The sequence below is a fragment of the Manduca sexta genome, chromosome 25 (genome assembly GCF_014839805.1).
Source record: "Manduca sexta isolate Smith_Timp_Sample1 chromosome 25, JHU_Msex_v1.0, whole genome shotgun sequence".
NCBI classification, from domain to species: Eukaryota; Metazoa; Arthropoda; class Insecta; order Lepidoptera; family Sphingidae; genus Manduca; species Manduca sexta.
Window position 1 is genome coordinate 8902315 of NC_051139.1, and position 25875 is coordinate 8928189.

General features: G+C 35.2%; 1 protein-coding gene across 6 annotated transcripts in view; it reads left to right on the forward strand.

Annotated features, from left to right (window-relative positions):
- Positions 1-3700: 3700 nt before the first annotated feature.
- The window catches only part of LOC115450822 (protein grainyhead), a 125670-nt gene continuing 103495 nt past the window's right edge, over positions 3701-25875 (forward strand). For 2 of the 6 annotated variants that reach the window (XM_037442627.1, XM_037442628.1), the window contains exon 1: positions 3821-8488. In XM_037442627.1, coding sequence (XP_037298524.1) covers positions 7938-8488 — 551 coding nt within the window. In that variant the 5' untranslated portion in view covers positions 3821-7937. Of the gene's footprint in view, positions 3774-3820; positions 8489-25875 lie in introns of those variants that run through there. The other 4 variants (XM_030178971.2, XM_030179052.2, XM_037442625.1 and 1 more) reach the window with 4 other exon arrangements.

The window sequence follows — 25875 nt, forward strand, 5'->3', positions numbered from 1 at the left end:
GCAGTCTTTACAAAATAATATCAGATCAGTCTAACTTTATATCCTAGATACACAGATATTTACTTATGGTTTAATTATTACAAAAAGCTTAAAAAAGAACTTAGCTGTTTAACTATTTAATCACAAATTATATTTTGGCAGTTAGCTTATTCATACTCTACGTTGACTCTTTGTACTCAAATAATAGAATAATAGAGTCGAATAGAAATTAATATGTTATCAACAAGTTCTAAGATGGACCATTTACTTATTTATAATGTATTCATTTGTTACTTAACAATAAAAAAAAAACACGCCGCGCTGTACAAGTGTCGCCTGTAGATCATTCGGCTGATGCGCTAGGGCCGGGCGGGAGTATTTAAACTCGAGTTAAAGAGAATTCAACTCGAGTTGACTCGATTTAAACCCAACTCGAGTTAGTAAATCGCGTTGACGCATCACTAATTTAATATACTTATTTTATGTTTTTATCAATTCAATTATAACATTTTGAGTTTATTTTTCTCTATTCATAGTTCCCATCCCAAGAAATTGCCTAATAGCGAAAAAAAATCGTCAATTAGTAGTCGCTTCTTTGTTTTTAGGATTATTCGCATGAAGTTAAGACTCTAAATGTATGTTTAATACTATTTCTTCATAGTCCATACAAACTTTGACCTGCATTTTACCCCTTTTAGTTGATATACAAAAAATTCTTCTTAAACGATACGTTATTAGGTATATTGGTATAGTAAACCTTTGTGCTACGTTTATAAAGCCAACAATTTCAGTCAGATTAGTCCGTTCATTAATTAGTTTCTTTTATATTCTATATCACCGTACTCAAAAATTTTAGGGTTCCGAATCTCAAAAGATATCCACTTTATTGCCCGTCTGTCTGTTAAGACCCTTTTCCTCGGGATTGCGTATAGGTATGAAGTTGAAATTTATATCAAAACGCTGGTCTACCTTTTCTTTCTGCTGTGAAGAAATCAATTTTGTAAGTCTACTCGAGCAAAAAATATGACCGGTTATGTTGCATAATTTCGCATATTAGGTATGCGATTTTCGTTGACCTAGAATAGAACACATAAATATTTTTTTTACTTTAATAACAAAAAAGCCAATTTCTTATTACAAAATTATTATTTACAATTGGTGCCATAACTATGTACCTAGGGATCGAAAGGTAAAATAGGGGGCAAAGTTGAGTTTGTCAACTTTGTACTTACATATATTATATCTAGTTACCTTAACTACAAGTTGTACTGAACGCTGGGTGTGTGAGTACTATTCGCACTTGTTTTTTTTTTACACCAGTTACAAAGCCCGAAGACGCCTAGTTGTGGTGCCTCAGGCCACAACGTAAATTCAGTGTCTTACTTACTTATTTATATCTAAAAACGTAAGTAATTAAATTTTAATATTTAAAAAGTATTCACAATTAACGGACTGATTTATTCTTATAAGATCATTAGACTGTTAAAGTGATCTTGTGTAAAATTTCTACAATTTTAGTAAAAAAAAAAAAGAAGTTGGTCAACTTGCCAGAGCTCGGCGGGCCGTAGCTTGAGTATAATCGATCATATACCTTTACCTCATAATGTAGACGATATACTTACTTACGACTTGCTATGTTTCATGAAGCGGAAACTAAAATCTTAAACTTTGTTGGTTAATTTGTTGTTGGTTATTTTTGAAACGATTGAAGTTTGAACTGATAATTTTTATTGCTTTGAATGACGATACGAGATTGCCGTTCGCCTGATGGTAAGCGATACGACCGCCCATAAGCAGTAGAAATCCAACACCTTAAATTATAAAGTATTGTTTGGTATTCCACTGCGCTCGCCATCCTGAGACATGAGATGTTAAGTCTTATTATGTCCAGTGGTGACTCTCGGTATGGTAGTCCTTCAAAACGAAACACAACAGTGACTACACACCGTTGCCTGGCGGCAGAAATAGACATTGCGGTGGCACCTGTCCAGGCGGATTCTTACATATGAGAGACCTACCAGTGAAAATATAATGTAAATGTACCTAACTTGACTGCATGGGGCATAGGAATTCAATTTAAATTAAATTTTAACAAATCCATTAAATGACTCAGATACTTACATGTGAACGGCGCTGTAAACTAAACCTTGGAGGTAGGAAGTATAAAATAGCTGAGGCAAGCGAATATTGCATAAAAGTCTATTCTGAGAATAAAAAATACCAAATATCTTTTATGGAACACTAGCTTTTGCTCGCGGCTTCACCCGCGTTATAGAGTTTTTCGGAATAAAAGCCCCGCTATGTATATATTTTCCCTGGATAGAAAATAGTATATGTCCTTCTCAGAGTCTAAAACGAAATTTGGTATGGAGTTACCCTACCAAATTTCTTGTTCATACAGGCAGATAAATGGGGCGGGGAACTTTGTTTTATAATATATAGCTATTTCCCGTGGCTAAGACCGCGTGATAACGTTTTTCCGGGATAAATATTCCTGTCATAAAAATAGTAGCATGTAGCACTCAGGAGTAATGTAGCTTCCTATTAGTGAAGAATTTTCCAATTTATTTAATAGTTTCAGAGATTAGACCCTATAAACAAACAAAGATACACACTTTTCCTCTTAATAATATTATGAGTATTGATATTTTTGAATTTTTTAAGAGGAACAATATATTTTTCCAATTTTTTATTGATGCTTCGCTCTTATTGGTCGTATCGTATGTTATATAGCCTTCCTCGGTTCCAACTAGTAGTTCGTGAGATTAGCGAATTCATACAAAGAAACTCTTCAGCTTTTTCTCTTTATATCTACATCTGTGGGTACACGCAAGGTGTAGGTAATGGTGTCTCATATTTATATTAGGCACTATATTCGCGTCGCATATACGTATAGCCCATGGAGGTAATGTAATATAAATTTATAAGAAATATCTATGGTATCTAAATCGAAATTTAAATTTAGCTGTCCTAGGAAACTGATGATCAAGAACTCAACATTTTTATGCCATAGAATATGTATCATCCTATAAAGGTATAAATAAATATCTGTATATTCACTTACGGGCGTAGGTAATGCGATATGGTCAATAATTAATTAAAACTGATGTCTTGTTGCGTTAAAGTCCAAAAGGGGAAATTGCGTAAAGTTGGGCAATTCCATGTACCCAGGTCTCTGATTTTGTAACGGCAATAAGCGTCGTCGCGTCGCCGCGCGTCGGTCCGGTCACCGTCGAGACGTGGCGACTCGCGGCAATCTTTGCCTCAGGCGACGCTGCTGCTGCGCTGCCACACCTTTATCGATTCGCAACCGACTCATTCGTTTTAATTTTTCCTTGTGCCAAATATATTTTTATACGTTTTATATAAAATTTAGCTATTTTAATTTTGATACTATATGTTGACGAAAAATCTTTCTCATGCAGTGTAGGTACATAGTAATATTGTTAATTTATTATACCATGATACATAAGCCGGGTATAGTAGGTAGGTACAAGTCGGATTGTGTAAAGTAATATTTAATTAAAGATTGTACGAGACACCCTGGGCAACGTCCTCGGGTAGGAGGGCCAGCGCCCAGCATGCACGGAAGATAAATTCGTCGTTTTGGTGCGTGCGAGAGCGAGGCGCGGACGGGTGCGCGGGGAGGCGCGGAGGGCGGCGGCGCCGGCGCGCGGAGGCTGCTGCGCTCAGAGCACCTGCGCCCGCGCTCCGTAGCGCCGCTCGCCGCGTGCTCGAGTACCCGCGCCCGCGCACCGGCCCGCGCCGCGCGCAGCGTCGAGACGCCGCCCACGGTATGTGAAACGCCGGTGGCGCGTCGGGGTCGGTCGGCAGCGCGTCCGCCACTGCGCTATCGGCGCTGCTTGTTGGCGCGCTTGGCTGCGCCGCCCGGCCGGTTTTGTAATTTCGCCGGGCGGACCGTGACGTCACAAGACTAGTTTAACGCGCGTGCGTGACGGCCTGCGCCAGGACGCCCGCGCCGTCGCCGCCCCCGACCTTAGTACCAGTGCGATGACGTGCTCGCTCGTCTTCTGAGCTACGACTAGAAGTGATCATGACAGTGCGACGGTTATCATTTGACATTCAGTTCTCGATCGCTGCACGTTAGAGAAAAACCATTGACGGTTCATTTCTCAAATTTTCCCTTATTTCTCGAAATGTATGATACAAGAGAATTTAGATCTTGTTGTTTGTATTTTCGACCCAAAGTATTGCGTACTTACATCATTCATACGGATGTAAAAATGAGTGATTTTAATCGAATACTCCGACGCACATAACAAATTCTTTGCCGGTGTGAGTGAATTATGTGCGCTTATGTGTTTTCGACGTGGCCAGCGAGCTTCAGCTATCTGTGTGTGAGTGCACACACGGACGGCTCGACCCCGCGGCACAGCCTTTTTGTAATTTTATTTTTCCTCCTTCAGCATAGCGAGGCACCGACTCGCGCGGTAATATGCCCCGAATGATAAAGATAGTATTTTTATTTCATTATTTCAAGAGTTATTTATTAGAATTCATTTTATTTAGTATATACTTACTAATTACAAATTGACAGTAATAAAAAATCATAAATTATATGTACTTAGGTAAATAAATTACTATTGCGAAGGGTAGTCTGGAATTGCAATAATACTGTTGGGTTAATAATTTAAAACAGTACCTAATATTAAATCATTCATAATGGAAAATATTAAAAGACATTCTAAATGCGCCTACGACAGATGCAAGGCTATGTTTACTGACATATATATATCCATCTACCTCACACTTGTTGGGAACTCATACCTATTGTCATCTCTTTCACGCGTTTCTGCCGCAGCCTCCGCAACAAAGCACCGGGTGGGTAGCTTTATCTCTCAGTGTGCTTACAGAAGCACTTCTCTTTTTTCTCAACAATGTAAGTAATGTGTACCTATGTCTGTATATCGATTTGGTATTCGACTAAAAGTAGGTGCTTACATTCTACCTCATAAAGTTTATCGTGACCTTTAAATCCTTTGGCAATATGTAAGTCTTGATTCCGCAAAGAATATTTTTCTGAGAGCTTGAGAATGATACGTTTTTGTTGGGATAGGATGGGAGTGTGTGTAGTTTAAAAAGTAATTGGAATGATTATTATTTGCTAAAAAGTTGTTGTTCACTGACAAGTTTGACAGGCACGTGGATACAATAGTGTTATTACCTGTTTATACCGTACGATGGTGCGTCTGCGCTGGGCCGGAGCAGGGCTGCCCGGCTGCTGAACAAGTTCGGGCGCTTCTCGTCGGTCAGGTGCCACTTGATACTCGTTCTTTTCTAACTGGACTCAAATCAGCTGTTACTGCGTCGCCCTCGGCATCTTCATATTGTACGTGTGTTGTATTGTTATCATTTTGATCCGGTTTATTTTATCTTCAATTTATGTAGGATTTACGGAAGTTAGGTTTGAACTTCGAGTTGTAATGGGCTTTTTCTTTTTGCAAATGAAAGCTTTCTATGTAGTCATCAACGAATAGTCGTTCTTTGAACTTTAGCTTATTAAGCAATTCAATTTGTTGTTACATAGAAAAATACACTTTATAACATTATTACACTCGATTCAGACAAAAGGAATATTACGTAGGTAATCCTAAGTTACAAGTAGTATAATTTTTTACCTATGTGTTAAATAACGTACCATATAGGTAGTAGGCTTATGGTATATATGTAGAGGATGTATCATACAAGTATATAATACAGATGATGTTATGTATAGTGCATGTGTTAATAAGGAACCCTTATAAATTCACTTATGTCCATTGGTTGTTAAGTACTTATATCTCTCCCCGTTACGTACGCACGCACGGCCAAACTGCGCACTTGTCTACTACAAAACGACAGCGGTTCAGAAATTTGACAGACAATTTGTAAAAAACGACTTATAGCCAAAGGCCCGCAAAGATCGATCGATGATCACAAAAAACTCTCGGTCGGGTGAATATATTAAACAGTCGGCAATTTCTCGAACCGTACAAAAGTCACCAACATAGCTGCCTCATTATTCGGCTTAACCATCCCATTTATGTTGTAGACAGAAGTAAAGCCCACCATGGTCTATGATTTCTATTCCATACCAAGCATCTGTATCTGATTATAATATATCATCAACCTCAGTATAAATACTATATAGTGGTCTGCCAGATCAATCACGGTTGTGCAAATCCAGCACCTTACATAGGTGTCTGTTGACTTTTCTGTCCTGTGGATTGTGTCCGGTGACGATGGTGCACAACAATCAACTTATTATATTTTTATCATTTATGCTAAAAAACCTTCCAGTGTTTTCTATTTTATGAAGATATTGGTCCATTTTAATTTCATTTGTATAGGGCTTTGGACTTCGAAGAATTCCTCAAAATAAATTAGGTTGATAATGATTATTTTTGTATTGGGTGAAAAAAGCCAAAAATATTAATGTTTTAATTAAAAAAATGACAAACCATTACAATCCAAAAATTTACTGAATTTAAAAAAATAATAATTAAAAGAATTTCTTCTTTCCAAATTAAAAAGCATATTTTATATACATATTATACAATTTTTTTGGTGTCGCTGACTAATTGAAATTGCCAGTTAATTCAGCTAAATAACGAAAAATTAAAATTTAAATTAGGTACTGAATTTTTTAAAATATGTGTTGAATGTGGATATAAACACAAAAACAGTGATTGTGAAGAAAGAGATTACATTGTTTTACTAATTTCTTATTAATTGTGGAGTATAGAGATATTAAGATTCATATATATTATAAAATATGGTTTTTCTTAATCTCACTTATATACTGATAAGTCCTATCCTAATTGCTAATACCAATACTTCTCTTACGGTATTAATACCCTGTCCAACTTTTTGTCTACAAAAACGATGTTACGCCTATATTATACTAGGTGTCGCGTGGCTTCGTTAGCTTGAAAAAATCTTTCGGGATAAAAGTAGCCTATGTCCTTTCTTATAGTTTATGTTTACAATGTACCAATTTTCATCTAGATCGGGTTCAGTGGTATGCCGTGACAGCGTAACAGACAGATAGATAGACATAGTGACTATCCTATTTATACTATTAGTAGCTCCACTCAGGCGAAATACCTTTCTCAGAAGAACAGTCCACTATACAATTTTACGGAATAAAAAGTTCCCTGTATTGTTACTTTGTGTATTTGTGACCCATATTTCATCCTGGTCTAATTAGCGGTTTATGCGTTTAGGTAATTTGAATAAACATACAAACATCTAAGAAGTATGATTAATTAAATAATTCTATGAAATTTTTAAACTTTACCACGTCCTAGTTCTGTAGTTTGAAAGAACTTATAAAAGTTGTTTTAAGCTCTCTTTACTTGGATATAATGACCTCTCAAAAGATCTTTGATTTTACAATAATATTTTCATGTTTGATTATTCCATTTTTTTTAGTTCTTACTGTTTTTTGGTGAACATGTTTATTTTACTACTATCCTGTCCCAAATACATTGTTGTCAAGTTTAAGTTCGTAAATAATGCAGTTGTAGTGCAGATTCAGATACTTTGCAATTCGCAAAACTTTATTAGTTAAAATATTATATTATTAGAAAGGTTTAGTTTCGTTTAGGATTTGAAGACGCTATCATGGTCGACTATTTACTTTTCGGAAGAAACTTCAGTATAAGGAATAATCGTATCTATTAAATTGATTTTCCTTTGGTTTTTAATAATGATAATAATGATATTGAAAGTTTCGTTTTTTGTTAGATGTCCATTACTGACAGACAAATATTGATCACTGACATTATTAGAGACGAGCGAGCACATATCGCCATTGAATTCCGTGAAGAACTGTTCTTCATAAAAAAATAGTCGGCTTGTATTTCAGAATTTGAAGTGGAGTGTTAAGCGGGGTGCTCCTGAGTGGAGCCTCCGCCCGCACCAAGACGTCTCCCTTTGTGGCGAGGTACGGCGGTATGTCTGCGTCGCCCCCGTCGGTGGGCGCTTGCGAGGAACGCGCGCGGACGCCCAAGTCGGGCGCCTCGCCTGCTTCCGCGCCGCGCTCGCCCGCGCCCGCGCACGCCGTGCTCGCCACCATGACGCCCGTGCAGCCCGCGCACGACTACTACCCGCACAAGGTCGAGATGGACTCCGACGACGGCTACCCTCCCGACGCGCATTCCTACCGACACTCGCCCCACGAGCTCGCCGCCTACGCCACGGACGGCAAGGTGCCTGTACAGACGGACGTCTACGAACAGGGAATGGAGTCGATCGATGAGAAAACTCCTATAGACCTGATATATGAGGACGACAAGCAAACAGTCATATACACTACGACGCCAGATCAAAAACGAGTAGAGATGATTAGTGGGCAACTGGAAGACGGACAACTGGTAGGTGGAGGCGGACAGCTTGTGGATGGCGGCGTTTCTGTGGTGGTAGGCGCTCCGGGACAGCCGCCCACGGTCCTCGTGCTGGCGGATCACGTCGTTGACGAACTCGGACAAGTTATCACTATACCCAGGTAATGAATAATTTTAATTTGAACTAAAATAAGACTTTATACCGTGATTTGATTATAATTTTATCACACTAGGTAATTTTAATACGTTTATATTATTACGTTAAAATTATGTATAGGAATATATTTCATCGTGTTTGCCTCGGGTTTATGGAAATATATTTTTATGGTTTTAACTTTCGCCAGGTGAAGTTTCGATTAGCTGGTGGGAAATTCCGTCAACGTTGGAGGATATTCCATTATTTTTGGAGTTCCAGTATTTTTTCTATCGATGTATGAACTATTTATCATTGGATAGTTTTGTTCAAAATCGGAAAGAGAATAAAATATGTCATAATTTAAATATAATAGCCATTTTAATTAAACGATACAATGACATAGACTATTAATTAGAATCTCAGATAAAGCCAACAATTCATTGCGTCACGGTGACTCGGACTAATTAATTCGTTTTGTGGTCGGCAATGCCGGCGATGTTAGCGATTCATCAAAATGTAAACACTGTGTGGGTATAGCAGAGTACTCGGCCCTCGCATCTATTACTGCAACTCTTATAAGTCTAGATGGACGTTTGTAAATCATGCCACTACACGCATTTTAAAATCGCCAAGCATTTAAGTACTACGAGTCTCTGGAAATACTAAGCTGTTTTTAACTCGCGATGTAATCAAATAGAAATATAGGAGTATGGTGTATGTAACTAGTTTATTCCATAGAAAACCGGGAGACGTAATTATAAACTGTGCAGGTACTAACCTAAAGCATAATGATATTTGTTAGTGTAGATAAAAAGTAGATATAAAACAAATCGTTTAGAATTTAGGGTGCCATTAAGCGATATTTTTATTTTGTTTCGATAATATTAAAGGCAAATCTTTAAAATATAAGGGCATCAATATGGTGTAATTGCAAATATTATTTACATACGGGGAATTACGATATTGCGGTCAGTTTCTCATAGTGATAATAATTCCAAATGATGTGTTTAGGGGATCAACTAACGTAACGAAACAGATAGCATTTAATGTTTTGTATGATCTTGTGAGATACTGCGAAGATAATTCATCAGTGATCAGTTTACAAGAGAACAGTATTGGTGTAGTTGTATAGTTTCATACATATCATTATTCATTACATTCGATTTTGGTTGTATTTATTGTTTATACTTAACGCGGTGTTTCCCAGTTGAATTGTATTTATCGCACCGTGATGTTGAAACGCCAGATGATGCGAGGATCTGCGAGGATGGCTAAAACTTCGGTAGTAACTTTAAGTAAGCTAACCGTGGAGTGGTTTCCTTGGTATGGTTTCAATTGTTCTCCTGTTAGCCCACATGCAATCCGTCACAAGTACAGCGGGAGTATAGTTCGTCGGTTACTTCATATGGAAGTATACTCCACATCAATGGCGATAGCCAGTGAATGCATTTTTTTTAAATACTCGATAATCAAAAAAAAACGTTCTAAAACTAGCTCAGAGTAACAAATCGATTATTTTTCTTAAACGTGTTGTGCGTAATACAGTGTGGTTAGTGAATACGACTGGTGTGTAGTCTCAAGAATGAGATGTTTGTGTCGGAGGTCCAGCGTGCTGTGTAACGGTTGTGCGCGTTAGGAGCGGCGCGTGTGGGCGGCCCGCGGAGAGACGCGCTCACCTTGAACTTGCCGCGAGAGCCGCGACCGAGCCGCGACCGCGCCGCAGCCGAGCCGCGCCCGGACCGAGGTCCACTGTAACCAACCGCAATTATATTCTATAACCTCCGATTATGTGAATATTAAATACTCTGCTAAATATCAATAGTTTTTATAACCTTAATCACTAGTGGAATGTAGGCAGGTATCCATTTGTCACATTATTATTAAATGGTCTTGTATTCATATTTAATTTTAGGGTTGCGGTTGATTTTAAATATTTCTGTTATTAATTAGTTTTATCATGTGCGGTTATTCTGGCAGTAGTGCTAATGAAGATTTGTGCAAGAGTACCAGTGGCGCAGTGCGCTGTTGCGGACTACCTTCTGGTACGTTCCATAAAGTTACGTTACTAAACACGAGTTACCGACTAGAACGTAACCGCCGCAAAAACCAACCATGTGCATGTCATTCATATCGTATGACGTTGATGCCTCTCATCTATACTTTACATAGCAATGTAGTAAAATTAGTTACGTCTGCTTATAGCTCAGACGGGTTTTATTAGCGGCTTCTATTTAAACTTGCATTTGTATTTGTTAGAGACGAGATACGGTCAAGGCAGCGATATTAAATTGTAACGGGAAAAATCGTTGTCATTTATATCTCACATGAACAGTAGTTTGAAATCTATTATTTAAAATATTATTGATTTGAACACGTAGATGACATTTTTTTAGTTGAAGATTACAAACATCATTATTTGTTGATTTTAGTTAGCAAAATAGTTGCAGCAGTCTAGCGAAAATCAAATGGATCGTTCAGAAGTTTTCGAATGACTCTAAAACACGCATCTGACTTATCGTAGAGACAGGACTGTGTTGACCGTTAATTATCGCTTGCCAAATTTGAGAAGTATACCATCGCGAAGAGCTCTTAATACCATACAAATGTTCTGTATATTTTTTAAATATTTTGTATCGTATATACGCGTTTTAATGTGCCATGTTACTGATCTTTATTAGTGATGGAATAAAGGCCCCACTCCTGATTGCAGAGAAGACTATTTATACAAGATAAAAAGGCGTAATCAATGAATATAAAGATATACAGTATAGTTAATTATAGACTAGACCAGAATAGTTAGTTATAGACCGGATATGAGGAACAATTTGTGCTCCAAAAGTTCTTCTTCTTCCTTGATTACTGGCGATGAGCTTGATTATGAAGCTATTCCGCCAATGTCACGTTGTTACAGACTGAGGTACTATAGTTGAATGTCTTTCTGTTGGAGACTTTTGTTAATGAGAGAAAATAAACGAAGCGCTCCAAAAATTATTACTAATTGGTAATAAGTCGTTCTTATTTGAAATGCCAATGTGACAAGATGTCACAGCGTTCTTAGATATAATTACAAGAATAACATTTTTGCGGAAAATATGCTAATATGGTCATTATAAACGTACAAATCTCGATATGGAAAAAATAAGAAGTATTTTATATTGGTTTTTTGCTATTTCATCGCACACTGAGTAACCATCGTATGAGCGCAAAATGTTTGTATGACAATCTATGCCCGCTCTAAATAATCCTAGAACTCTGAATAGAATAAACATTATCCTATAGTTACCTACAGCATAAATTTCACTCACTATTATACTCGCATATGAGCAGGTTGTACTAAATATAGTTAAGAGTTCTCTGTGCGAGGGATAAATAATTGTGCGAACACGCGGCAGGTGCTTTCAGCCTCTGGGGTCTACCCATGTATATTAAAATATTGTTCAATGATGTTACTTTCCTGTTTGTGAAAATCTCGTCGAAATTTGTCTAGCTGATTATAATAGATAATAATAGAAACATAGGACTACAGGTATATGTATTATATTTCTGTTATAGGTGCATGCGTAATATGTTTGTAGAGCTGTGAGCGCACTAGTCAATCCTTAGGCTATTCATTCAAAGTAAAGGAGTGAAGGAAGCTTGATACGGGATTTATAGGTACTTCAAGTTTACATTTACTTAAGCCTAATATTTCTTAATAAGCGCGACCTATCGCGATTAAGCCACGTTACAAGTGCTCGTAACTCAATTAAAGTTACTTAAGTTTACTTAACGCATTCTCGCTAATCGCTCTATAAATAATTGATAGTATGTTATCTTCCCTGCAGTTAGTTTCTTATATTTGTGTTTCTAAGTAAAAGTAGGCTTTTTATAGGCCTGAAAATATTTTTTTTTTTGTGAAATATGCTTAAGTGTTTTCAGTTTTGATACTTTTATCATATTGGAAACGGGTGCGTTTTCTTATTTTAACCAATGACAACACCAAAGAACAGTTTATAAAAAAGTACCTGGATCCTTATCTAGGACGTGGATTATTTGAGTACTAAATTTTATTCAAATCTATTTCACGGCTTCTATTAGTGGCTTATAAATATCCAAGCATTTTTACAATAATATTATGATGTTACTTAGTATCGCACAGTGTTCTTTATTTATTTTATATTGGAAATAAACAAAATTTAACTGAATTTGTAGATAGAGAAAGTGAAGATCAGCTAGTAAAGATATCCCGCCACACGGAGCCGTTGTGAACACCACAAAAAATCACAACAAAACATTGGCTATTCGAGTCACAACACGGTCAACACAAATGACATACAATGGTCAATGACGATCATATACGAATTACTGCATTGATAATAATATGTTAAATCGGATATCTTAAGTATATCCTGATAACATGAATTGTTTTAACATCTAAATAAAATATTTAAATCATTACTCTATATTTTGCGCAATGAAATAAAAATCAAAGGGCATTTGTAATAATACGTCTATTTTTAAAAGGATACAATCCTTTATTTCATTCCGTATGAAGTTTCCTTTCTATGTATATTTTTTTTGTATGTATTGCCGGGATAAAAGTATAGCTAGATATAATCAATATATTTTTATACATTGTTATGGCGTGAGCATACCGGTTTATTTTTTTTTTTAAATAATAGTATTAATCTGATGGTTTTCGATCTTATATTACTATTTTATATCCAACCACGAATAATATCTACCTTAAGAAACACGCTAAAACGACATTATATCTCTTAAAGTGAAGTTCAATAAAGGCTTCAAGAGCATCGCTTACTTAATATTTCTATAAAAGCTTGTCAGCAAAAGATTAGATGGTATATGATACTTTTCAAACAGATAAAATACATTGTCGGCTGCAAATTATAAACGAATAGTTTGTAATAATGTCCTGGCAGGACCGATAGGAGAAATTAAAGCAAGAAGGCTCTTAGTAAAAATGAATAAATAAGCTCGATATGGATTGGTAAGTGATAAAAACTCGGCTGAATCGTTTAGGACTCGGCCGAGAGGCTGCGCAGCCTCACCCGCCGCGCCGCCGACACTTTAATGATGACTTTTTGTAGTGCCGTGGTGCGCGACAAAAGCGACGTGCGGGGACACTGCGCATAATGCCGCTAACAAATTAACATTCGTTATAAATATATGTGCAGTAATTGATCAGGTCGCTTCATCTATATAATGGTAGTGAAAGCCGGTACACTTGAGGTTCTCGGCTCGATTCCCAGATCGGTCATCTAAAATCGGTGATTTTCACTTCGAAACAATGTGTTCGAGTTATTCAATATTAGAATGTGTAACCTATATGTCGCTAGGTCTCCCCTGGTACAATATGCAATAGTAATAAGCTGCACGAATTGCGGTTGCATCAAATCAATGTACATTATAATAATGTACATTAAGCATTATATTATCTATGATTTACATTATTCTAAATCAATGAATTAGCCTTGCAGGTGATAAATATTTTTTGTGTAAAACAAATTGAAATTTAGAATAAAGTACTTTATGATACAATACCTTGGTCAAGAATATAACTTAAAGAAGGTGGAAATAGGTACTAGTGAGCACCAAAACATAAAACCCAGAGTTTTGGTATACATAGTAAAATCGCTGTCTCGCGTGTCTCGCGGCCGGCCAGAAGGCGACAGACTCCGTGCCCCCCGCGCCGCAGGCCCCGGCCCCCGCCCCGCGCTCGCTCTCCCGCGCCTGCGCACCTCTCCCGCGCCTGCTCCCCGCAGCCTCCAGCCGCAACCTTATTTTATTGCCTCACTGGCGTTCGTTCCGGCGAGCGAGCCCTCTACATGAGTTTACCGTCGATCGAGCTCTCTCCCCCTTCATTATTTTAATATAATTATTTGGCCGGTAAGCGGCTTTTTTGGAAGTCATAACAGTTACGTGTACTTTTTATCGGTTGGATTCGACTTGACTTGATGGCCCAGATGTTGTATCTCACGGGCTTTTCCAATTTTGCAATAACTTATACACGTATTCTAAACTTCGAAGCATATTATTACGGATTCGAGTGGTAGTCTCAAATGAATATCATTTGCATATATTTTTTTGTATCTGCGTGTATTCTAAAATATATTAAATAAATCCAAAATGTGTAATTTGCGCATTGGTCAATTTTTAAGTGGAAATGTTTAAAATTTTAATATTTAATATGTATGTTTATACAGTATATTATACACTATATTTTTTACTTTTTATCAAGAAAATGTATGCATCTATTAGTGTTATAACAAAATAATAATAATTATACGAAAACATATGAATGTCATCCATCAAAAAGTGCAATAATATTATTTTTTTATAACGATAGAGTTTGAGCAGGTGTAATTATATAATATATATATAGCCTGTAGAAGGATATAATAAATTATATAACATATGAAGCATTGCCAAAAGAGAAGTCAATAAACTCGTGAAAGCGTGTGGCGTAAAACTTCTTAGCAAAAGACATCAACGGGCTCTCGCGTCACTCCCTTGGCGAGTCACTGTAGTCGATTCATTGGTGACATCAACTTTTGCCTTGTTTATTTCGTGTGTATTTTATACTAATTAAAAAAACCGGTTGATCAATACACTCTGTGAAATTTTCGTGTATTGGTATGAGAAATGCCGCCAGATATTTTATTCAAATGTAATTTGAATTTTAATGTTCGATGTACTACAGATATTGTAACTTACCTAAATATACGATATACATAAATCCAGTAAAATTCTAATAATATTGTTAAAGTACTATAATGATATTAATTGGTTTTTATTTAATTTTTCTATAAAGCATATTGAAATACCAAGCTCAACGTGCCTAGTCAATTACTGAGCAATCCAAATTCTATCTAAAAAAATAATCACGTTGTATTTAAACTTAAAAGTGTGTCGTTTAAAAAATAACGATCATCCTTTCTACCTGATGCTGCTGTCCGAGTGCAAATAAAAAACGGTTTCTCTGCGTAAAGGGTTCACTTCCCATCTCGTGGAGGTTGAAGGTACCCGCGCACGCATACGCACACATGCATACCGCACTCACACGCGCACACGCCGATCTGTATGTAACTTCAGCCACTTCCAGCGTTCAACACAAATCTCTACGGGGGATAAAATTTCTTTACTGCGAAAGGAGGTTGTGGATAGGACCGCGTTAAGTATTTTCTGATTTTTAAAATGTATATATATTGAAGCACGTTTAATGTTACATTTTGCCAGTGAAGTAATAGTTACATAAATTATTTGATACTATTTTTGAGTAAATTTAAATAATAACGTAGACTATATTTTAGTTATTAGTCTTTTGTGGTATCCGCGAAGACAATTTTTTTATTTAATCTCAGTAGATACTTTCAATAGTATCGTAAAACAAACAGTACCTGGTTTATATATCATTATTATTTCCTTAATATAGAGGATGTAACAGTCAAGTTTTGTAGAGAATTATTTTATTAACGTGACCGAATGAATAATGATATAATCATAATTCGATAAAAAATTTAACGTAAAGATACCTTAAGACTACGCTAAGACGTTATCAATTCGTTAGTTGAACACACTACACTACTAGGAAACTGACAGTTGCTTCATTCACTTCAACTAGCAGCGCCTATGCTTCGGGCTTCGCCATAATATAAATTAAAAGAATTTATTAAATGTTTTTAAGTATAAAATAACTTTTATATTACGCTATTTGTGAAATAAAACGAAAACATTTTCGTAAAATCATCTAAAATAGCGAAATCTACTGACCGAACCTAACTGCTCCACCCTGTATATATCTGTAAATATATTACAGTAATTAATATATATGTATCCTAAAAAAGAATCTGAGCGCGTCATCAATTTCGTTGAAGTCGTTTTGCTTTTATTAGCACGCGAGCGGATCGCGATTGCTTCTCACATTACCGCGTTCACTCTTACAAAATTTTCACGATTTACGACCACAGGACATACATAAAGATGTGTAAGAACATGCATAATTTAGTATGTATTATGAACATCGGAATTCGAAATTGGCATACTATTTTTCAATCACTATTTATTATAAAATATCTTTTAGTTACATTAATTACTTGAAGAAAACACAAAACAGATTGTTAGATCATTTAATGTGAGCGCGTCCAGAGGCGAACTGTACATCTATACAGATAGAAGAAGCGGACAAAGTGTGCATTAGATGATATATTGACATTTACTCCAATATTGCATCGTGCTGATTGCAACATAAACATTACTTATTGATTATTTCAGTGACTCTGTAAAGGGTCGCATCCATAGATAGGATATGGATAAGGTAAACATTTCGATGTTTTTGTTCGCCTCAACCACAAGGATACAACTCCAAATCCATTATAGGGCTTTATTATCTCACATCAAAGTTCGGATTCGTAAGACGCCAGGTCGAGCGTTACAGACATTGGCAATCCAAAACGAATTCTATAACGTACAAGAATAGGATTGAAAATGAATGTAGTTGCTGATAGGGAAGTTAATATTTATAGAAATGTGCAACTTTTTTTTATGCCGTGAGGGGATTCCTTGTGAGTTGTGGTTACTATCTAAATGGTCAATATCGGAGATTTTGGTTGGGATATTTGTCTTTCGAGACATTAATTAATAGGTTATCGTACGAGTAAATGCTTTTAGCTATTTGGTTTAAAAATAGAGAAGATAATTATTGTTTTTAAAGTCACTTCATAAGTAAACAAAAATGCTTCTTTTATTTTTAGGAGTAAAGAGAAGTGTAATATATTCTTATATATTACACTTCTCTTTACTCCTAAAAATAAAAGAAGAAGAAATATATATTCTTATTTAGCTAGTTATGTTTAATCATATGTGATTGAGTTATGTATCTTTTGATATGATTTTCATATTCACTTTTAGATCTTTTATTGGATGAGTCTTTATTTACAATAATTGCATAAACTCACATGTGCATAGATACAGTTTAACTTAAATTTCTAGGCGGCTATGAAATTAGTGGCGAGCGTAGGTATTATCAAGTCAACAATATATTTAGGTTCAAATAAAATGTTTGTATCTAAAAGGATTCTTTAAATTATTAAATCCTATTATGTTTTGGTTCTCAAGTACTGAATTTTATTTGTGATAGCACTCCTTAATATTATGGATTTCGAAAATATATTTAATTTATATATATTAATATTAGGTAGAACTATACCTATTTAAAATAAATGGCACAAGTAGAATTTTCTGGTTGTCTAAAATTTTCAAGGATCACAATTTTCAAATAATGATTCAATTATTGAGTTTTGCTGTAAACAAGAATGCCGCCAAGAATTGTAGGTCTATACCTACATAAATATTTACAATGTCATACATGAAAATAAGTCATTCTGTTTTTAAATATGCTTCAATGAGACAGCCAATAATTCTATGATATATATTATACGGCTTTAACATTTAGATTTATATTTCATGATTACATTATCGATTACTAATTATCTTTTAGAAAGTTTTAAGATTTACTAAGAAATTAAGTACCATTTATCCAGCGGTCCGGAACAATTTTAGTTAACTTAACCCACACGTAAATAAATATTTTTTTTCGTTTCTTTATAAACTACATAGATCCACGTAAGAGTATTATGTATCCGAAAATGTTCCACATAGAAAGCATGGGGTATAAGCGTCTTGAAGTGAGAAACCAATGGATCAATTAACAACTATATGCAAGGTCCTTCGTGGTAAAATGTTTCAGAACACGTTAAGCTGTTCTGATTCTACGTGTCTGATAAATTCCACAGAAGAACATAAATTGTTTTCGATACCGGCATGTCGGCCGGTGGCACGCGCTCTCTTATTCCACGAATCCGTACATCGCTGAGAATAGATGCAAGTCCTGGTTGTGATTTGTTTGGAAGACAATCTTGTATGTGAGTTTGAAAAGAATGTATGAGTGTTTTTATGTCATATGCGTAATTAGTGCTCTTATTTTTGTTGACATATTTTTACCTTTAGTTGAGTATAGGGTAAGTATTAATATATTTGGTATGTTATTTTGCTTAGCCTGCCTCGGTGGCATATTTGTATTGCGTATGCGGTACGAGCGGCGAAAGCGGCGATAGCCTAGTTGGGTGTGGAACGGACTGCAAGACGAATGTCCGCAGGTTCAAATCCCAAGGGCACACACCTCTGACTTTTCTAAAAATCATGTGTGTATTCTTTGTGAATTTATCGTTCGCTTTAACGTTGAAGGAAAACATCGTGAGGAAACCTGCACATCTGAGAAGTTCTCTATAGGAATTTCGAAAGTGTGTGAAGTCTACCAATCCGCACTAGGCCAGCGTGGAGGACTAAGGCCTAATCCCTCTCAGTAGTAGAGGAGGCCCGTGCTCAGCAGTGGGCAAGTATATAATACAAGGCTGATATTATTATTATTATTATGCGGTACGAGTACTACTACTGTGGTGAGGTCCCACGTTCGAATACTGGCTTGGGCCAAAATATTGTGACTGGGTTTTTCCATCTTAAAATTTCTCAATCGCAGCTCGAAATCAGGAAGTAGACGGTGTTATATGCACCGCCGTTAGTCCTGCGCCTAATTACTCTCCGGTTAGGTCAGAAAGTCGTCTCATCGTATTATGAGAGTAAAGGAACAGAGAGTGCACCTGTGCATTGCGTACACATTTGTGCACTATGATATCTCCTGCGTACTTGGCTGATTTGCTTATAATATATTAGATTTATTAAATTATTGTACGTAAGATTACATTCTGGAGGCTGAGGAATTGAAGTTATTCGAGGGCGGACTCTATGCTGTGATCAATCACAATACTTTGATAAAAAGACACAATACGCTTAATGCATTAAATCGACTCGTACAATAATCTGTAACGGATTCCTTGTAAAAAAATAATGGTTGATAAATTAAGACAACAATAAGAGACATATTGTTTGATGGGTGATGTGGTCAAAGTAATAAAGACCTGTATTTAAAAAAGGAGAAATCATAGAACATTAAAATTATTATTGCGTAGTATCAGGTACTTTTTTTAGATCTCGAGAGTCTGAATATGAATTAGCTTTAGGACTTTTGTATGTATGAAGCCTGTCATAAAATTTGAAAACAGTTTGCTTCTTTCTCCGCCTTTTTTATTTGATAAATATTTACTGTGAGACAATAGCTGACAATATTTAAATATCACTGGGTAGCAACAACAAAAGCGACCGAGTGTAGAGACTAGAGATTGTACACACTGCACACAGTTCATCTCAGTAATTCCACTCGATCATGACTCGAAAACACCGCGCGACCTCCTGAAGTGGAAACAAAATGCATATACCATTTCGAATTTGATAGATCACCGTAGTCATGATATTATTTGACCTCAATATTTATATTCGTCTGCGCATGTGTGAGTTTAAACCAAATGCCAATAATAATAATTCTCTAAATTGGCGGCCATTGTGTGAGGCGGCAAAATATTTTCGAAGGTTTTTAACTGCGGTAAAATTATAAAGTCGTGTACGCACTATGAACATTGTTAAAATAGGTTCTTTCAGTTAACTTTCCACTTTGAACTATCCTTTGGAATACATGTTACATCTCCACTTCGTTATTTTCTGAAGAAACATTTTATTCACTTTTTTTCTATTGGCATCCTATTAAATGGTAAAAAATATATCTAAAATGTTTATGTAATCTTCACCATCTTTTTTGAATTTAGCGATAAAGAACAGGAACGATAAGTCACTCCGTATTGTTCTTATTTGGCTGGTTAATAGAGTAGATTGTTGCGAGAGTCGCGACCCGCTGTTGTCGCCGGCCATGCTACTACTGTTTATCAGTTGTTGTCCACAGACCTCTTGTTTTCCTTTGTTGAGTTCCAGTGATCCCAACGATTTTTATGTTTATGATCAATAATTAAATTATACACAGTAACATTTGACATTTGTGACGTTATAATTTCTGATATTTATAATCAAATCCTGATAAAAAAAAATTCAACGATATGAATATAGGATGTGTTATTTATGACGTTCATGATTTACGACTCCGTAGAAGAAGAAAAAATTCAATCATGTTCACATTTAAAAAAACAATCTTAATTATTCCATCGACATCATTTTTATTTTAGGTATTACAAAATACAACTTTGAACATTTCAAAATCATTTAGTAACTTTGCATAGATATGTACGTATCTATATCTATAATATCGTTGAATCGTAAAATCGGAGAAACTGTTTATTCATCACATTGACATCGCGGTACTGGCGCGCACACGAACACGCACGCACACTATGTTACGGTGTCGGTGTGTGCGTGAAGCTTATATGTATTGCAGCTTATTAGTGAGATAAGGACGGGGAATGTGGTATTGATCTGTGAGACTGAGAGGAACGGACGTCAACAAGGCTAGCTTTACCTTATAAGTATATGAATGTACGTTTTTATTAACTTGATTCGTTACACGGCTTGCCATTATAATAATATATGGGTGCATATAATCACCATTCAGTCCAATTTTAAGATTATAGTTTTATACGGGCGTACAAAAAATAAGAGAAAAATGTTGGGACACAGTCACACGGCTTCAGTACTACAAAAACAAAATACTAGCAGCGCTGTGGGATCTGCTGTTAGGTTGACTCCGGGCATGGTTTTACAAACCTGTGCCTACAGTCTTGTGCAATTAATACTAATAAAATGTAAATTATAATAGGTAGTTTTAAATGCAAAATTACGAAATTGAAATGTATTTAAATGAGTCTTGTGGTCGGATTTCTGTTGCCCCAATTTTAATTTATTTTTTATTTTAATTAGTAAAATTTTAAATTGAACTTTTTCAAAATGATACTACAAAGCTTTCTCGTTAAATGTATTATAAAGATTGCAATTTTGTTTTTAAGTACACCAAAATAGTTCGTGTTGTTCCTACCGTTGAGGTCATTAATTAAATTAAATGTAAATGTAAAAAAGTTAATTATTTTTTTCACAAAAAACATCATAAAATATTTTGCTCTTATACGATAAAAAAATTAGTTCTGGAAATATAAGTATGAAGGCATTAATGGCTTCTTGAAGGTTTCTTATAGGTCCGCTTCAAAAAATATATTTTTCAACAAGCCATTATAAATCCGCAATTAAATAATAATATAAGTAAGTAGTTATAACTCATTAATACATAAGGTTCTATTACTTTTTCAACAACAATGAAAATTATATTTAGAAATTCCCGTGTTTTGAGCCCCTTATTTGCGGTATTCATAAAATACGTAGTTGTGAAAAAAATATTTATTAATTATATGGGTACATCATGTTCCGTCACTTTTTACATATTAATATTGATAGCTAACTTGTATTAAATCACTTATTTCGGATTCATAGCAATGATAAATCAGAAATAAAAATATTTAACATCCATTTTATTGGAATATATTATAAAAAAACCTGCCATACTCCTATAATCCGCAGAGAGCAATTAAAAAAATCGAATGTGCTATTAATTTTCTACTTATACAACTTTTCGTAGGATTTTTTTATTACTTTCTGAGAATTAACATTTATTGGTACATTTACAACTACATAATTTTGCTTTTTCGCAGGTATTTCTAAACTTATCCAAAATGGTATAATAGATTTTATTTTGTCTTACAAAAGAATGCGACGAATGGAAGTGTGAATTGTAAACATGTACATGTCGAATAACGTGGAGTTAACACGTTGTCAAATTCTTTACTATAAAAAAAAAAACAATCTTCCTGTTTCTTTTTCAATACCAACGTAAATAATATCTTTTTGTATCTTGTCATACATTTTTAAAATTGTATTTACCAAGAGAAATAATTAATATTTCAGTTAATAATAACTATATTTCCTACATTTACTGTTTAAAACAAAGTTGTAACAATTTATTGGAATGACGCCGCCGCGAACCCCTGCTACTCGTTCGACAAACGCTGACAGCCTGGTTCTTGTTGCACGTGTTATGTTAAGTTAAAGTCGTAAATTAACGATAATCTGATACTGATTCATAATTATTGAATTTATTTATACTTTATTATTCAGGAGATAAAATGTGAAAATTATTGTGCAAACTATATTACTTGTGACAGTTTCTTTTTACTCGTGATAGCACGAGCGTATTTTTATTATGTGATTCAATAAAGACTATAGATTTGTAGGTGTCCGTAGTAAAGTGAGGAAGCCTCAGTCCGTCAGTTTCTATATTGTATAGGACACTACAATAAAGCTAATTTTAGTAGGTACATTATATGGAGAATTATGCTTTTTAATACTAATCAATATTTGAGGAAATATTTTTGAGGCCCTTTTTTAAAATAAATTAGGATCTTCTTTGTATTAACTACAAAATTAAGTATGAAGTAGTTAGAAGAAAAATTTCAAACCATTACCAAGGATTTAAAAAAATTATGGTGTCCCCTATGTAATATATATGTCACCTATGGTACCCCATTGTGACGTTGTGATATTAAAACAAATTTAAATAAATTATAATTTTGAGATTATTATGTAATTACAGTTAATACTCAATTTTGATTATTTGTTACTAACGTAATCCTTACAATTGTAACATAATTGGAAACCACAGGAACAAAAGGCAGTATTGCCACAGTCTTGAGTTTGTAGGCACATAAGTAATAGATATACAAAGGACTAGCATTTAGCAGCATGTTATTGTTAACAAAGTTACTTGCATTTGTAATGAGAACTGTTTGTCATTTAATTTATTGCCCGTGTTGATTTATACAATCGCTGCACAGAATGTAGATGTTATAATATCAAAAAATGTATAGATACGTTGACTAAGTGCGTAGGTAAGTTTCTTCTGGTCGTCAACAACTTTAAATGGCTGCCATAGTAAATTTATTGAACGCCGGACAATTTTAAAGCTGGTGTAAATAAGGACCTTAAGGTTATACATTCTCTCTGATGTTGTGTCGAGCTGCGAACCAAGCAGGGTGTTGTAAACGGTTGCGGGCGGACGGTGTCCGAACTTCATCGACATTGTGGCAAGGACCGGTGCAAGGGCGCGCCTCTCACCGCGCGACCACGTCGCATAAATATTTTCGGATGCCGATGTAATAATTATCGAACTAAATCGTTATGCTCTCTTAATTGTAAACACTGAATAACGTAGTTCAATTAAAGCAGATTTCTTTTGGTCGGTACTTACTTGGTATACTAAATGTTACAACCAACTAAGTTGGTAGTTATAGATTCGTATTAGTATAGTGTAGGTAGACGCGTGTAATATTTTTTCAATTAAGTTGTGTTTATGTTGCATAGTGGTGCATTATTCATATTACTATACAAATTAATGAAATAAAAAGATCCGTAATGTCGGAATAAAGACTGGGGTCAGTAATAAACAAAAAACAACTGCCTCGGTGACGTACTTACTTAGTTGTTCTCATATTAAAGTACAACTGCAGTGCTGAGGTCTCGGATTCAATTCCCCGGTCGGGCAAAGTGATATTGGGTTTTTCTACTCACTATAAGCCAGAAATCTCAAATTTGTCTCCGATATGACGATAGATTAGTCCCATATCACATCATGGGACGGAGTAAGCACGGGGAAAAGTGAGTGAATTTTTGAAGACATCCTGTATTTTCAAATCTCATTTCCTGTGGCTTATTAATCTTGTTCCTATAAAATAAACATGTTACATGATCCCAATATAAACCTGGTAATGGAACAGATAAACAGTGATATAAAATGTAACAAACATACTTTATATTAAATATCTGTACAATATAGTCTTCACAAAGATTACATTAACAAGTAGAATTACAATTATTTATCATTCATGAATGAGTAGCTACAAGATACTTTCACAAAATAATGTTCTACGACTTTGTAACATTTTTGCGCTTTGTTATGTTTCTTCATTATACTCTTGTTTTTTTAGTGTTTACCGTAATTAGCATATTTTTTCCACATAATATATTCTAATTGTGCATAGATTTGTGTATTGTGGGAAAAAATATGTTTTGACGGTCATTTAAGTAATTTATATTGTAATGCCGATTTTTATTGCAAATGAAATGAACGAGGAAATATGGATACTTAACGTGAAACAATGAACCTTGAGGTTTAAGGTGATTTTTGAATCAGAAAAACATCCTACTATTGCAATTATAGTTCTAATATTAACGCTTAATAAATAATAATACCGTCTCAATACGACAAAATTGTTTTCCTTCAGTACTGGTACCAATACTAATAATTTCTAATAGCATTAATTTTATTCTACGTTTATGAGTACTTGCATAGTGCTGCTTGAAAATATATACATAGCATATGGTATACAGACGAATTCCCGTACACGAGAGTCCTGGCACAAATGAATATACGTGAATAATCTCCCGTAAGAATTTCAAAGATGAGGGAAGTCCACCAAACCGCTTTAGGGCGGCGTGGTGGACGAAAGGTAAATCTTTCCATAACTATAAGAGGTCCATATTTTTATTGGGACGGTATACCTACACCATATAAATGATTCATATAAGAGGACTAAAAAAATAGTGTCAATAAAACAACTTTTTTGTTGAGATAAACTTTCTTATCTTTTCAATTGAATGCGCCCTACGGACGATGTCTTCGATCATTAAGCGAATACTTGGAGTGCATTAAAAAAAGAAAGTCCGAGGAGCAGTATGGATGGTTTTTTGTGAGGAGCAGTAGGTTCCGTGCGCGCCACGACGCACATACAAGGAGTTGCAATCCGCCACGTTCGCCGCGCCGCGATGTAAATGATCCCCTTGAATAATGTATCCCATTCTCGGCTCCCTTCTACCACCAGCGTATAAGGCACACAACGCTCAACCGTTAGTCCTAACTGCTTTCCAACTACGTTCACTCGTAATGAATCGGAACGGCAATCAACAAAATAATCTTTACAATGTCATTTTTTTGTTACGAATTTTCGCGGCGTAATAAAATGCCATTCGTTTTTAAGCATATCTTTATTAGGCATATTTTTTTGCATTATAGCATTGCAATTTTAAGATAACGTCACGATAATGTACGACACGAGTAAGTTACAAACATACGGTAATTCCGCTTTGTAACAACTCAATGTTATGACCGAGTTCACGGTCTCGAATACCTCAAATATTAGACGCGATTTACGAATACTTACAAACTAAATAGTTAGGTAAATAGTATGAATGTGTAAATTTACAATTATGGTACATTCAACTTTTGACTTTATTTTGTAACGTACACGAAAACAAATTAAAAAATAAGTTTCTTATATATTAATACATAAAAAAATATTTTAAGCCTTGAATTTTTGTGCGTTTTTTTTGTTTAAGCTTTAGGGTTTAAGGAATATTTGTTGTAAAATCTCTAGCTTTTGTGCCGTTTTCACTTATAATATATTCCTGTAAACAAGG